This window comes from Manis javanica, chromosome 6 (genome assembly GCF_040802235.1).
Source record: "Manis javanica isolate MJ-LG chromosome 6, MJ_LKY, whole genome shotgun sequence".
Classification (NCBI taxonomy): Eukaryota; Metazoa; Chordata; class Mammalia; order Pholidota; family Manidae; genus Manis; species Manis javanica.
This window is the reverse complement of record NC_133161.1, coordinates 20,158,878-20,171,045: the sequence shown is the minus strand read 5'-3', so window position 1 is coordinate 20,171,045 and position 12,168 is coordinate 20,158,878. Positions and strand designations below refer to the sequence as shown.

Genomic DNA, 12,168 nt, shown 5'->3' with positions numbered 1-12,168 from the left:
AGCCGTGAGGGGCGCCAGCCTCGGCTGTGGCTTGTTCCTGCACAGCCGCTGGTATGAGCAGCCTTTATCCTGGCCACAACCTTCCATGTGGTTTCCTGTAAATCCCCCTAAAGGAGGAGGCCGTACACACACCGGTGTGTTTTTTATGTGATGCTTTTCCAGCCCACGCCAGTCTTGCCATAGGACTGTCTGAGTTTTACACTGGAAGTCACACATCCCTGGATACCTTGGTCCTGAGCAAACTAGGTTGGTCACTCTACCTTCATATCAGAGTTTCCCCACGAGATGTTAATACTTACTCTACTAAAAAGAGGAAGCAAGAAAGGAAATGTTTCCAAGGTTAATGTATGTTTAGGGAATACTGGCCCATTAAACAGGTAATAAGGGACTTCTTGGGGACATTTACGATAATATGAGTTTGGCTTTCTGCAAAAGGGAAGAGAGTAAGCAGCCTTTCCCAAACTTCTTGGACATACTTCTTTTATTCATCAGCAACCTTTTATTCATTTATCAAGCATTTACTGAGAGCATAATAACTATTACTAGTTATGAGACTACTAGTGCCCTCTTTGGACACAGTTTGGAACATAGCTTATTTTATCGAGTTGTAGAAGTTTAAAAAAAAGCCATATGGTCTACCATTTGGGTAAACTGAGGCACAACATGGTACCTCACTGGAGTTTATTGTGCAGAAAGCCAAATGCAGCTCTGAGTAGTTCTCCCTCCCACATCTCATCATTGTGAGGAAATACTCAGGTCCCTGGTTTCTATGAGCTTCTGGATTGTAACCCCACATGCTTACCTGCCTCCCTGCTTCCCAGAGAAGTGGAAAGATGGCTATAGGAAGCCTGCCATCATGCTTCTCTGCCTGGCTTGGCTGGTGTCACCTCTAGTTTGGTGCTGGAGTCAGGGTGAGAGTGGATGAAGAGAAAGGCTATTTAGCAAGCCAGACTCAGATCTGCAGCCTGGACAGTAGCCGTGTTGCAAGGGTGCCCAGAGAAGCATTAGTCCAGGTGGAAGAAGAGCTGCGGGATGTGGGACTCCGTTTCACAGTGTGATGGGCAGAGCCTCGGGAAAGCCAGTTTTAACTTCAAGCCCCAAAGCGAAGGACAGTACTTCCCTAAGGCAGGAGCAAGAAGCCCTTGGGTGGGAACCAGAGAGGCAGGGTGCAGGCCATCAGAGCCCCTTCTTAGCTAAGCCCACCCTCATTGGGGACTGTGATCCATAACTTCCTGGAAAAGGGGCCCCCATCCTGAGGGACCTTGCTACAGGGCAGTAACTAAAAGGGGGATGGCCTGGCTCAGTGGGGTCCCTGCAGACACTCCAGCTTGGAAGGACAACACACCTCACACTGGGCTAGAGCTGAAGCCAGCAAAAGAAATAAAACTATAATGTTCTGATGCTTACTATGTGTCAAGCACACCACTGATGTGATTAAATTGAACCTTATAGTTCAGGAAAGCATTATGCCCATTTTTTGACTGAGGAAACAGAGGCCAAGAAACAAGCCTAATATCACAAAGCTAGTAAGTGCCAAAGCTCAGACTAAAATCCAAGCTTCTAACTTAAAAGCCTGGGGCATTGTGCCAAGAAATTTTAATTTTTCTTCTTCTTCTTGACAGTTAACTTTTTTCCTCAAAGGAATTTCTATATGGAGTTCTACCATACAGAACAGGTAAGAGTAGAGCTGCATGAAGAGGGTGGGATGCAAAGTCCCCCCAGACTGCCTATTCTTAGCTTCTCCCTCCAGCTCTCGGTGTCCCACAGAACACCACCAATTTGAAAACCCCTGGCCTCCAGCTACTGCTCTCACAAGTGTCCATGCATGGACCAAACTCCTATGGCAGTGTCTCCCTCTGCCCTGTCCTCAATGGGTGCAGAAATACCTTCCCATTCAGAGGCCAGTGGGGGAAAGCAGGTCCCCTAATGCCTGCCCTGGCAGAGGCCTTGCTCATGGGTCATCGCCTGGGCACCTGGGGTCACTGTGTAGCTTACAGCCAAGGGACCTGAGTAGAAGGAAGCCAGTTCCTACAAGGAACTGCTTCATCAGTACCAAAAGGCTGGAGCCACAAACAACAGGGCTAAGTCTGAACTGGCTCAGCCAGAAGGTGGCAAATCCTCATGTCATGGAGGACAACTGCTTGTGTTTCACTCATGCAGAAGCAAAGTAAGGACTGAGGGCAGCTACAGAGAAACCCAAGCTTTCCAAGGACTGGGTCTATGGCAGCATTTGCCAGTGACCCAGTCCAATATCCTTTCTCTGCTTCTTTATAACAAAACCACTGACTCTGATTAGGTAGTCAGGTACCTGAAATAAAAAGTACTCTTCCCCCAAAAGAGTATTCTTTCCTGCTTCCCTTGCAGCTAGGTGTGGCCACAAGACTAAGTTCTGTTCAACAAAATGTAAATGGAAATGCTGTGTGTGGTTTCTGGAAAGTACCCTCAAAAGAGTTGCTGCAGCCTTCTTGGGGGGTGGTGGTGGGGTGGTGGTGGTGTGTGTGTGTGTGTGTGTGTGTGTGTGTGTGTGACTATGCGGTGGTGGTGGTGGTGGTGTGTGTGTGTGTGTGTGTGTGTGTGTGTGTGTGTGTGTGTGTGTGTGTGTATGACTATGCAGCCTTCTTGGTTGGTGTTGTGTGTGTGTGTGTGTGTGACTATGCAGCCTTCTTGGTTGGTGTTGTGTGTGTGTGTGTGTGTGTGTGAGACTATGCAGCCTTCTTGGTTGGTGTTGTGTGTGTGTGTGTGTGTGTGTGTGTGACTATTGGAGACCAAGGACCGCTCTGAACTTCTATTACATGAGGTGTGACTTCTGTCTTGTTTAGTCCACTTTTCAGTATCTATGAGCAGCCAAGTCAATTTCTAACAACCAGAAGCCCTCATCTTCAACTGCAGTATTCTTTGGGTGGGAGAGGCACAGAGGGAGCCACGCGGCTGCTGCACCTCCCACAGCGCTCCAGCCTGCAGGAGTCCCTGTTCCTCTCATGCCCACATATCCGTCCCTCCAAGGCGTAGACAAGCCCTGCCTGCCACCTGCCTCTCTTGTGGGATCAGCTTAGGAGCCTTGCAGTCGCAGAGCACAGCACTGGCAGGCAAGACTCTGGGTTCTAAACCAGCTCTGCCACACACTCACTCACTCACTCATCAAATACTTATTGAACACCTACTATGTGCCTGGTACTGCTCCAGGTCCTACAGCAACAGTACTGAACAGCAGAAGTCCCTGCCCTCATTGAAGTTACACCTACTCGGGAGAGAGTCGTACACGTCAGGGGAGAAGTGCTGTAGACAAAGCAAGCAGAGTAAGGCGGAGAGGGCGTGTTATACTATGTGGCCCGGAAGGCCTAAGAAGGTGGCATTCCAGCAGAGAGCTCACCAAATGAGAAAGTGAGGCGTGTGGATGGTTGGGAGAAATGCTGGTTATGTGATCTACTCCAAGTCCTTGGTGCTGGACCTCAGTTTCCCCTCTCTAACATAGTGCAAAGGCAACCTCATGCCAACTGGCTGGAGACTCTGGTTAGGTGAACACAACCAGGTTAACAAGGGAATCAGACTGTATGGGGATGGAGAAGCCCCTTGGACAGAGATCTGTGAATTTCAAGTAAGAAGGGGTGTGAGGCCTACAAAATGTCCTCCTCATCAGTCCTGGCCTCCAAGGGGCTGGAAGGTTAGAGGTCAGACAGCTGTGGGCTCCTGGTCAGCCCATGTGTCTCCAGGGACCTGGCTCAGGAGGGACCCCTGCTCCCTAACCCAGGGCCACACAGCAAGCCGTGCGCAGCCATTCCCCTCAGGACTCTCCCCCCGAGCTGAGGCACACAGCCTTCCGGCTGTGACAATTGGCGGACAGGGTGCCACCCTGCACCCTGGCCCTAGGGAAGTTCGAGGTGGCTGACCCGACGGGGATAAGGCTACAAAGGAAGAGAGGGTGGTGGTGGTGTGTGGCGGGGAAGGGGTGGAGAAGGAGGGAGGATGGGTGGCCAGGAGGCCAAACTAAGCTGGGGGTCTGTGCTGACCACAGCCATAGTGGTCCAGGGTTGGGGAGCCCAGCGTTCAGAGCCCAGACAGGAGGCTGGGGTAGGGGGATGCGTGAGGCCTGCTCCTGAATCTGCAGGTGATTGCTACATCTGTGCACCAGTCATCCAACAAGCATTTCTAACCACCTCTTTGTTCCAGATTCTGGCCAGATGCACTGGACACTACAGGGGCTCACAGGCAGTGGGAGACAGACATACACAGTCTTAACGCCTGGTGGCCAACACTGTGACATAGTATGCAGAGGGCCTAACTCTTGGGTAGCAAAGTGGCTCCATGAGTCAACTTTCCCTGATGGTGGAGGGGTGGGGAAAGAATCTGGGCACAGTATAGGGTTGGCACCATCATGAAACCCTTTCTGAAAAAGGATTTTAGTGAGTTTCTCCAATACCCAGGAGAGAATTGACATGGAAGGGGCTGAATCCAGTTATGAGGCTCCAGGGCTAATGCACACACGCTCACCTGGGATGCTGTAGCTGGGAACTTGGGCAGGCAAACCACTCTTGGTCTGCATTCCCCCATGAAAAATGAGTGGGTGTAGATGATTTCCAGAAGGCTCCCCAGCTCTAGAATTCGGTGTTCTATGATTTTCTGGGTTATTTAGAAGAGGTAAGGAAATTATTCCTTGCCAGTTGAATTGTATTGGAACAGCCTACTTTGAAGTCTATGGTAATTGCTGCTACAAATATAAAGAGGCCCCTGCAGTGTATGTTTTGTGTATATGCCCTTGAAGGCTATCCTTAAAACAACACCTACAGTCATTAGGCCTGTGAGCTGAAGAGTCCCAGTGCCAGGGCAGCCACCTCGTTTGAGCTTCTTTGTCTCCACAAAGTGGACAGGACACATGACAAGGAAAGGCCTATCCAACTTCACCCATGTTTCTGGGAACGAGACGTGACAGGAAACCCCACCAGCTGAGCTCCCTGCCCCGCATCATACCGGAGGGCCCAAATAGGAAGTGAGCCCAGGACTGCGGCCTCCAGGTCTGAGGAAGTCTCCTGGTGGGCCTGGGCTCAGCAGGGTGGGAGAGACAGGGAGGTCATTCTCTTTCTCCAGCCTGTAGGAGGTGCTTCAATCCAGCAGACCTTCAGAGAGGACCCTGGCCTCTGCCACAAAGGCAGTGCAGAAGCAGGCCTGTCCTGGGTAGGGGCCATCTAAGTCCCGACTCCCTCTCCCAAGAAGGGCATGGTCCAGAGGGCTCCTCCCACTTCCCTTAGGAGTGAAGGGCCTCAAGCTAAGTGCTAAACTGTCCTCCCAGCAGCCACTAGGCCAGTCCAGGACCCCACGCCCTGCAGCCCTGACCCTTCTGCCTGAAGCTCCTGCCAGCTCTGGCTGCTGCAGAGAACCCACTGGATGGCATCCCTGCCCAGGTGCGAGCTGGCCTAGGGCCACCTTCCAGAGAGCCTGAGGCCTGGGGCTAGGCCTGGTTCCCACCGGCTGAAAACACAAGTGACCACAGGAGAGGTGAGTGTGTTGCTGGGCCCTGCCCTTGAGGCCCTCGCTGAGTGGTGGAGACGCCCAGGCAGACCAGGGAACACAATTTAGTTCCACCCAGAAACCAGGGAAGGCTTCTCAGCAGAGGTGATGCCTGAGGACGATCAGGTTAAACCTCCAGCCCTCCCTCAAACCACATGGAGTCCCCTTCCACTCTCTGCTTCTAAAGGGCAGAGGTGTGAGATGGCACCCAGCAGGGGCCCTACTCTGCCCTCAGACATGGATTCATCATGAAAAGATAGATGCAGTAGAGTCTCCATGGGGCAGGCCTCTCCCCACCTCCACGCCCTGCCATCTGGAGGCTCAGGGCGGCCACCAGGGGACACTCCTGGGCACCCCAGCTTCCCTTCTCTGCCCCTCCCTGGGGCCACACCCCACAGCACTGGCCAAGCTGCAGCCTGGTGGGTGCCTTGTGTCCCTCCATAGTTGTCCCACGTCCCTTCCTGGCCTGCCCCCTGCCCCACCTCTTCTCAGGCCTACTTACACCAGTCTGCTTCCAGTCCTATCCAATGTCTTGCTCATGCTGCCTTAAAGCCCTGTCCCAGCAGCGCCATGCTTGGAACACCTGCCATCCCCTACCTCATCCATGGCACTTTCTCTCTGCGCTTTGCAAGCCCACCTCCTCCCAACGCCTTCCCAAAGCTCACTGACCCATCTCAAGAACCGCTATCAATGCCCAGTCTCCCATCGCTGTCTCCCCTACACCCTGCAATTCATTCAGCCCCAAACACCCCTAGGAAATGATCTCTCACTCCACACTGTCCCTTTTAAAGTCCCTGTATAACCCCCACCTCCTTCAGCCCGCTCCCCAGATCACCCCTTCCCAAATCGCTGTTTTACACTTGCCTCCCTTTCCCATGCAGCCGGCACTTAAGCTTCAGTCTGTATTAGTACATAGCAATTGACACCACGATCATTAGCAGGATTCTGATGCTTGGGGTGCCTTAGATCAATGACACTCTCAATACATACACTTTATTATCATCATAGCCAGGATTTACTGAGCTCTCCATGAGCTGGGCACAATGTCAAGGTCATTACATATGTCCTCTTTAACCTTTGGAGCAACCTGCAAGGTAGATTCGTTTTATTACAGATGAAGAAACAGACTCAAAATTCACTGTCTTAGTGCTGGGCATAGAAGCCACAGGGCATAAATCTGCAAAGAAGTAAAAAGCTAACCTTTGCAAACAATATGGCTTCTCTCTCACTTACCAACTTTACATTTCCCTGTATGGCCCCGGAAGATGACTGGTTACCCAGAGACGGGTAAGATTCCTCAAGGGAGGAACAACCTAAGACAGGCACAGTCGCAGGGGGGCCATCAGGTGAGAATTTGGGGATCAACAGAGGTGAGGCTCAGAACCTCACCCCCCCTGCTTTGAGAGAAATCTTCTGCATCCGTGGATGTCTTGCTGCCCTTGTCTAGCCTGGATTAATACTTAGTCCATAGGCACACACCTGATCATCTGATCATCTACATTTGCCCTCTTACAGCACTAAATTATGTTTTCTACCTTTATCTTGCATCTACCTACCACTTCAGCATTTTATTAAAAATAAAAATAATAATAATAATAGGAGAAATGTGGGATCAACATATAAATCAAGTACAAAAATCAAACGAATATTCATATTTGACCTGATTGTTTATAGGTCATAATGCATGATCAAAACCGAAAGTTTCTGTGATGACTGCCCTTGTACTGTTCACCATGTAAGAATTTATTCACTATGTAAGAATTCGTTCACCATGTAAGAACTTGTTCGTTATGCTTCAGAAGATTGGAGACTGACGAGAATTAGGCTTGAGATGGATTAATGATTGTACATTGAGCGTTGACCCCCCTATACTGAATTTTATTGTTGTTAACAACCATTTGATCAATAAATATGAGAGATGCCCTCTCAAAAAAAAAAAAAAAAATTCACTGTCTTGTCTACAGTCCCACAGGTCTATCTGACCCAAAGCCTGGGTGTTTCCACTACATGAGCCTGCCCTTCTGTCGCCCAGGATTCATCCATCAAATGACTTGATCTTATTGATAGTGTAAGTCGGCCTGGCCTTTTGGCAACTGAGGGTAACACAGAACCCCAGGAATGTTACAATGTGTAACTAGAGGTGCCTTCTTCTTTCTCGGTCTAGCTTACAAATAAGGAAACTGAGGATCAGAGGTACACCTTGCTATGTGGGTCAATCAAATGCCTATCAAATCAAAAAGCACTAATGGACTGTCACACCCCTGGGTTTAATGCTGTTTAGGCTTTAGGCTGCATGATCGCCTGTATTAAAAGGTAAGCCCCCAGGGGACCTGTGCAGAGGCAATGCCTTTGTTAAGGAGACTGGCACTATAAACTTACAAGTTGTTTAGAATGGAACCACAGGATTCCAGCCATTGTGGGGGTTACACCATCCCTGATGACACTTGCCCAGGTGGCCACACCTTCAGAAGGGCAGAGGTGAGCGTCCTTACTGGGTCGCCATAGGAAGGTGTAAAATCCAGCACAGCCACTAAACACTAAGCCTGCACCCCTAGGCCTTTTCTGGCCTCAGTGTATTTAAGTAATAATAATAACACTCCCTTGCGCTTTATACTTTTCAAAGCACTTCCCTTTCTCACAGCATAGTGTAATAATAGCATTTTTAGGGATAGGTACCGAGGGCTTGCTGTGGGAGTGGAAGCAGGGTTCTGCTTGTTTTTGGTTTACTTCATTTGTTTGCTGCGCATTCAAGCTCCAGCCATGTGCCCTGCCCCATGGTAGGCTTAGGGAAGGCTTCCTGAAAGAGGCATGGTTTCTGGGCAGTGCCCACATGCCAGGGAAGACAGTCCCAGCCTTGAAGCCAGCAGGGAGCTGGGCTTGGAGCTTTTCCCACTGGTGGCTCCAGAGCAGCTCCTCTTAAGAGTGGGCCAGCCCGCCACCCTTTCCTCAAAGCTCAGCCTCTTTAGGCCACAAGCTCTGAGAACTAGCCCATCCTTCCTGACAGCCCATCTCCCTTCTGGATGGTGTTAAGAGGCCTCTCCCTACAAAAGAGCACAGGTCAGAGCCCACACTGAAGTCTGGCCCTGAGAGCAGGAGTGGGGAGAGTGGCTGCACTCCAGCATCTTCTCAGCCCTGCAGGTCGTGCAAATATGCAGCAACTGCCGTTCTCAGAGCTGTTCTGACCGGTCCTCACACTATGCCTCCTCCTTGGCACACACACCCTCTGCCCCTGGGTGTGCCCTTTCCTTTTTGGCCGGCTGGTGGAGTCTCAGGAGCTCCCACTGAAGGGTGCCCCCACCTGCTTGCTGTAAGTGCCAGCCCCTTCCCACCAAAGGCTCCCCATGGTGCAGACAGGAGACTCTACTGCCATTCCATCTCTCCTAAGAGTGTAGTCCCAAATGCCAGCCCCTGCCAGCAGCAGGGTCCCATCCCTGTCTGGGCTGTCACTGAAGTCCTTCTGGGGTGGAAGCACCACCTCCACTCTTTCTCCCTACAGACACATGCTCAGGCGGTGGAGAAAAAATGCACCTCTCTCCCGAGACTGAGACTCCAGCTGTTCCTAGGGGCTTTGGGACACCGGCTCTGGTTGGGTTTGTAGCCACTGCCCGTCCCTCCACCAAAAGGGTAACATTTCACCTTTAGAGAAATATGGGGGTGTTTTTTTAAGGTGCACCCAAGTTGATTTCATGAAAGAGAAGTTCCTGTATGTACAAGGGGATTGGGAGGTCTCTCCTTCCTAGCCAGGCACTAGGGGTTGGTGACATGACAGCAGGGACCCAACTCAGCCGGGTGACTCTGGGACTGGGGAATGTCCGCTTTCTCCCCTCCACCTCTCCAAGCACGGACTCAGGTGTCTGAGCGTGCACACACTGATAGGTCAAACCTCTGAGAATGCATAACGCCCCGCCCGCATGGGCCGTTACTGGAGGCTTGTCACCTGCCTCAGGGACTTTCTCATGAGCTTCCAGCCTGACGCTTTGCCTGAAAATAAACAGCTACACAATACCATCCCTGCCTCCCCTCCAGCACAGAGAACAGGAGTGATCAGACTTGGGGATCCCGCAGAAGCTGGAGCCTCTCTAAGTCCCCGCGTGGATTGTCCCGCAAGCCCACTCAGCGCCGCCGCGCCCGCTGGCCCGGCACAACCCACTGCCCCCTCCACCCGAGCGGAGAAGAGACAGTCCACGCTCGCGGCGCCGCACGTGCGGCGTTTTCTCGGATTTGGAAGGGGCGTGGATGCTGCAAGGTCAGGGCTCCGAGTCGGCCCCAGCAAGCGGTGCGCGCAGGGGCGGCTCGGGGTGCGGCCACGAGGCGCGGTGGGCTAGCGCGCAGCGGGCGCGGACGGTGGGGGTCCGGGCGGGCTGGCACTCACCGGTCCTGGGGAGCGTAAGCAGCAGCAGGAGGGCGAACGCGAGCGCTAGTGCGGAGCTCATCGTGTCCGCCTCGGGCCTGGAGCAGGTGGCTGCGCGTCTCGGCGGCCGGGCGCGGGAGCGTGGGCGCCGCTCGGGGACGCTGGTGGTGGCTCCCAATGCGCGCTCCGCTCCGGCGGCCCTCCTCGCGGCCGCTGCGGCACAGCCGGCTGGAGGCGCGGAGCCAGGCGAAGGAGCGGCGGGCTGTTGCGTCGCAGGCGGTGTCTGCGCGGCTGCGGTCCGGCGGCTGCTGCGGCGACTCCCGTCCCGTCCGCGCCGGCCCCCGGCCCCGCCCCTCCCCCAGAGCGCGCGGGCTGCGGCGGGCGGGAGGGGCCGCGCTGGGCTGGCGCTGGGCCGCGAACAATGAGCCGAGGAGGAAACTCCGCCCTGGAGCGCGGCGGGCGGGGGAGCGCGGACGGGCGGCGGGCGGCGGGCTCCGGGTCGGGGCTCGAGGCGGCGGGTGTGAGTGTGCGCGCGGGGCGGCGAGGGCAGCCCGTTCCGGCGCACAGGTGTCGCACGCAGTGCTTTTGGGAGGGGTCCGGGAGCGCGCGCGCACACACACACACACACACACACACACACACACACGGCTTGGGCCCCGCACGCCCGAACCCGGAACGAGGCGGCCCCCAGACTGCCGTGCTAGCTTAGCACCTGTCGTCGAGGCAACGCTGAAGCAGCACGCCTTCCACTTGCCGGGGGCCACTCACCTGCCGGCGGGCCTGCATCCCGCCCCACTAATGATCACCTCTGTGCTGCAGTGTGGGCAATACTGACTAATAAACTGCTTCGTCTCTCCAAGCTTAGGTGCCTTGCCTGTGAATGGAAGAAAGAGTTGTTTTTTTAAAGACAAATTCATGAGGGATTAATCGGTGACAGTCTGTGTTCTAAGTGATTTACATACATTGATTCATTTACTCTTCACAACAGCCATATTTTAAGCCTCATTTTGCTGGAAGGGAATTGAGTCAAAAAGAAATTAAGAAATTTACTCAAGATCACATAAGTGGTAAGTGGCAGACCTGCCTGTGAGGGTAGTTTGGAGAAACACTGCACAGTGCCTGGCAAATAGTGATTGCTCAATAGATATTAGCTATTATTCTTAGTCTTCCTATATGAAGAACAGCAATAAAGATTTAGTGGGCTGGGGTCAAAACGGACTTGGGCTCCAAACCTAGCCGTACGTGTATTAGTTGTAAGACCCTGGGCAGGTTACTCTCTGTTCTAGGCATCTGTAAGGAAGGGGTAACGAAACTACCTCAGAGGCTTGCTATGAGACTTAACTAAGCACGGGACGAGCACTCAGCCTGGGGCCAGGAGCGGAGAACGCCTCCGTGGATGCAGCGGCCAGCAGTCGGTGTGAAAGGGAGAGAAGTTTGCCGACTTGGGATGGGGGTGGGAGTTGAATTCCATGAAATGAGTCAACCCGGTGAAAGAACAAAGAAGCACCCCTCCTTTCTTTTTCTCTTTCTCTTGGTTTTGTTTCGTTTTGTTTTTTGCAAAAGCTGCTTGTGAGGGGGTCGGGGATGCAGATCCTGGAGTCGCCTTAGAGAAGGCGTGACGACGGCGCCCAGGCTTGGGGTGGGGGGGAAAGTGGCTCTAGAAGAGGAGGAGTGATTAACGGGGGCGGGCGGGGGTGGGGTGGTTTACGTGATTCCTAGGTTGATAATCTGGAGTCTTTCTGCCAGATGGGGCTGGAAGGGAAGGGGAGGTATCCCCAGCACCTCGCCCCTGGTGCCAGAGACTGTGGACTCCATTAGCCCCTTAAGTCGGCGGCTGCCCGCATGGCCCAGCATATTCGGAGCCACGAAGGAGGCGCTGGAGCCCCGGCTGGAGTTCTGCGGCAGCCAGGTTCAGCCTTGGGAGCGGCTGACCGGGGTGTTTTGATCAGGAAGTTTCTGCAGGATCATTCTGGCCCCGTTTTCCACTCCGCATATGGGAAAGACAGAGGGTGTTCCCTGTAAATGATATGGTGTGTGTGTGTGTGTGTGTATCTTTGATGTTTTTTAGTACTGTTCCCCTAATCCATGTCAACAGAAGGCTTGTTTTCTCTGTCTGAAACCAAACAAATCTTTAAAAAGTTTGTATTGTATGCTCTCTGATTTAAACAGTATTTTTTTAAACAGGAACGTGTTAACTTTGTAAAGGGAGACTGTATTTAAAAACTTGGGACATCCCATTTTAAATTCCCATGATTCAGGATCAGTCCCATTACCAGATCATGCAAAATTAAAATAAGAGCAGACATCCAGGTTTA

At 52.8% G+C, this 12,168-nt stretch overlaps 1 protein-coding gene across 1 annotated transcript in view; it reads right to left on the bottom strand.

Moving 5' to 3' along the window:
• The window catches only part of PODXL (podocalyxin like), a 45,636-nt gene extending 34,997 nt beyond the window's left edge, over positions 1 to 10,639 (bottom strand). Inside the window, exons 1-2 of the mRNA XM_073239858.1 lie at positions 10,622 to 10,639; positions 9,875 to 10,553 (exon numbers count right to left, since the gene is read on the bottom strand). Coding sequence (XP_073095959.1) covers positions 9,875 to 10,553; positions 10,622 to 10,639 — 697 coding nt within the window. The remainder of the gene's footprint in view (positions 1 to 9,874; positions 10,554 to 10,621) is intronic.
• Between the last annotated feature and the right edge of the window lie 1,529 nt (positions 10,640 to 12,168).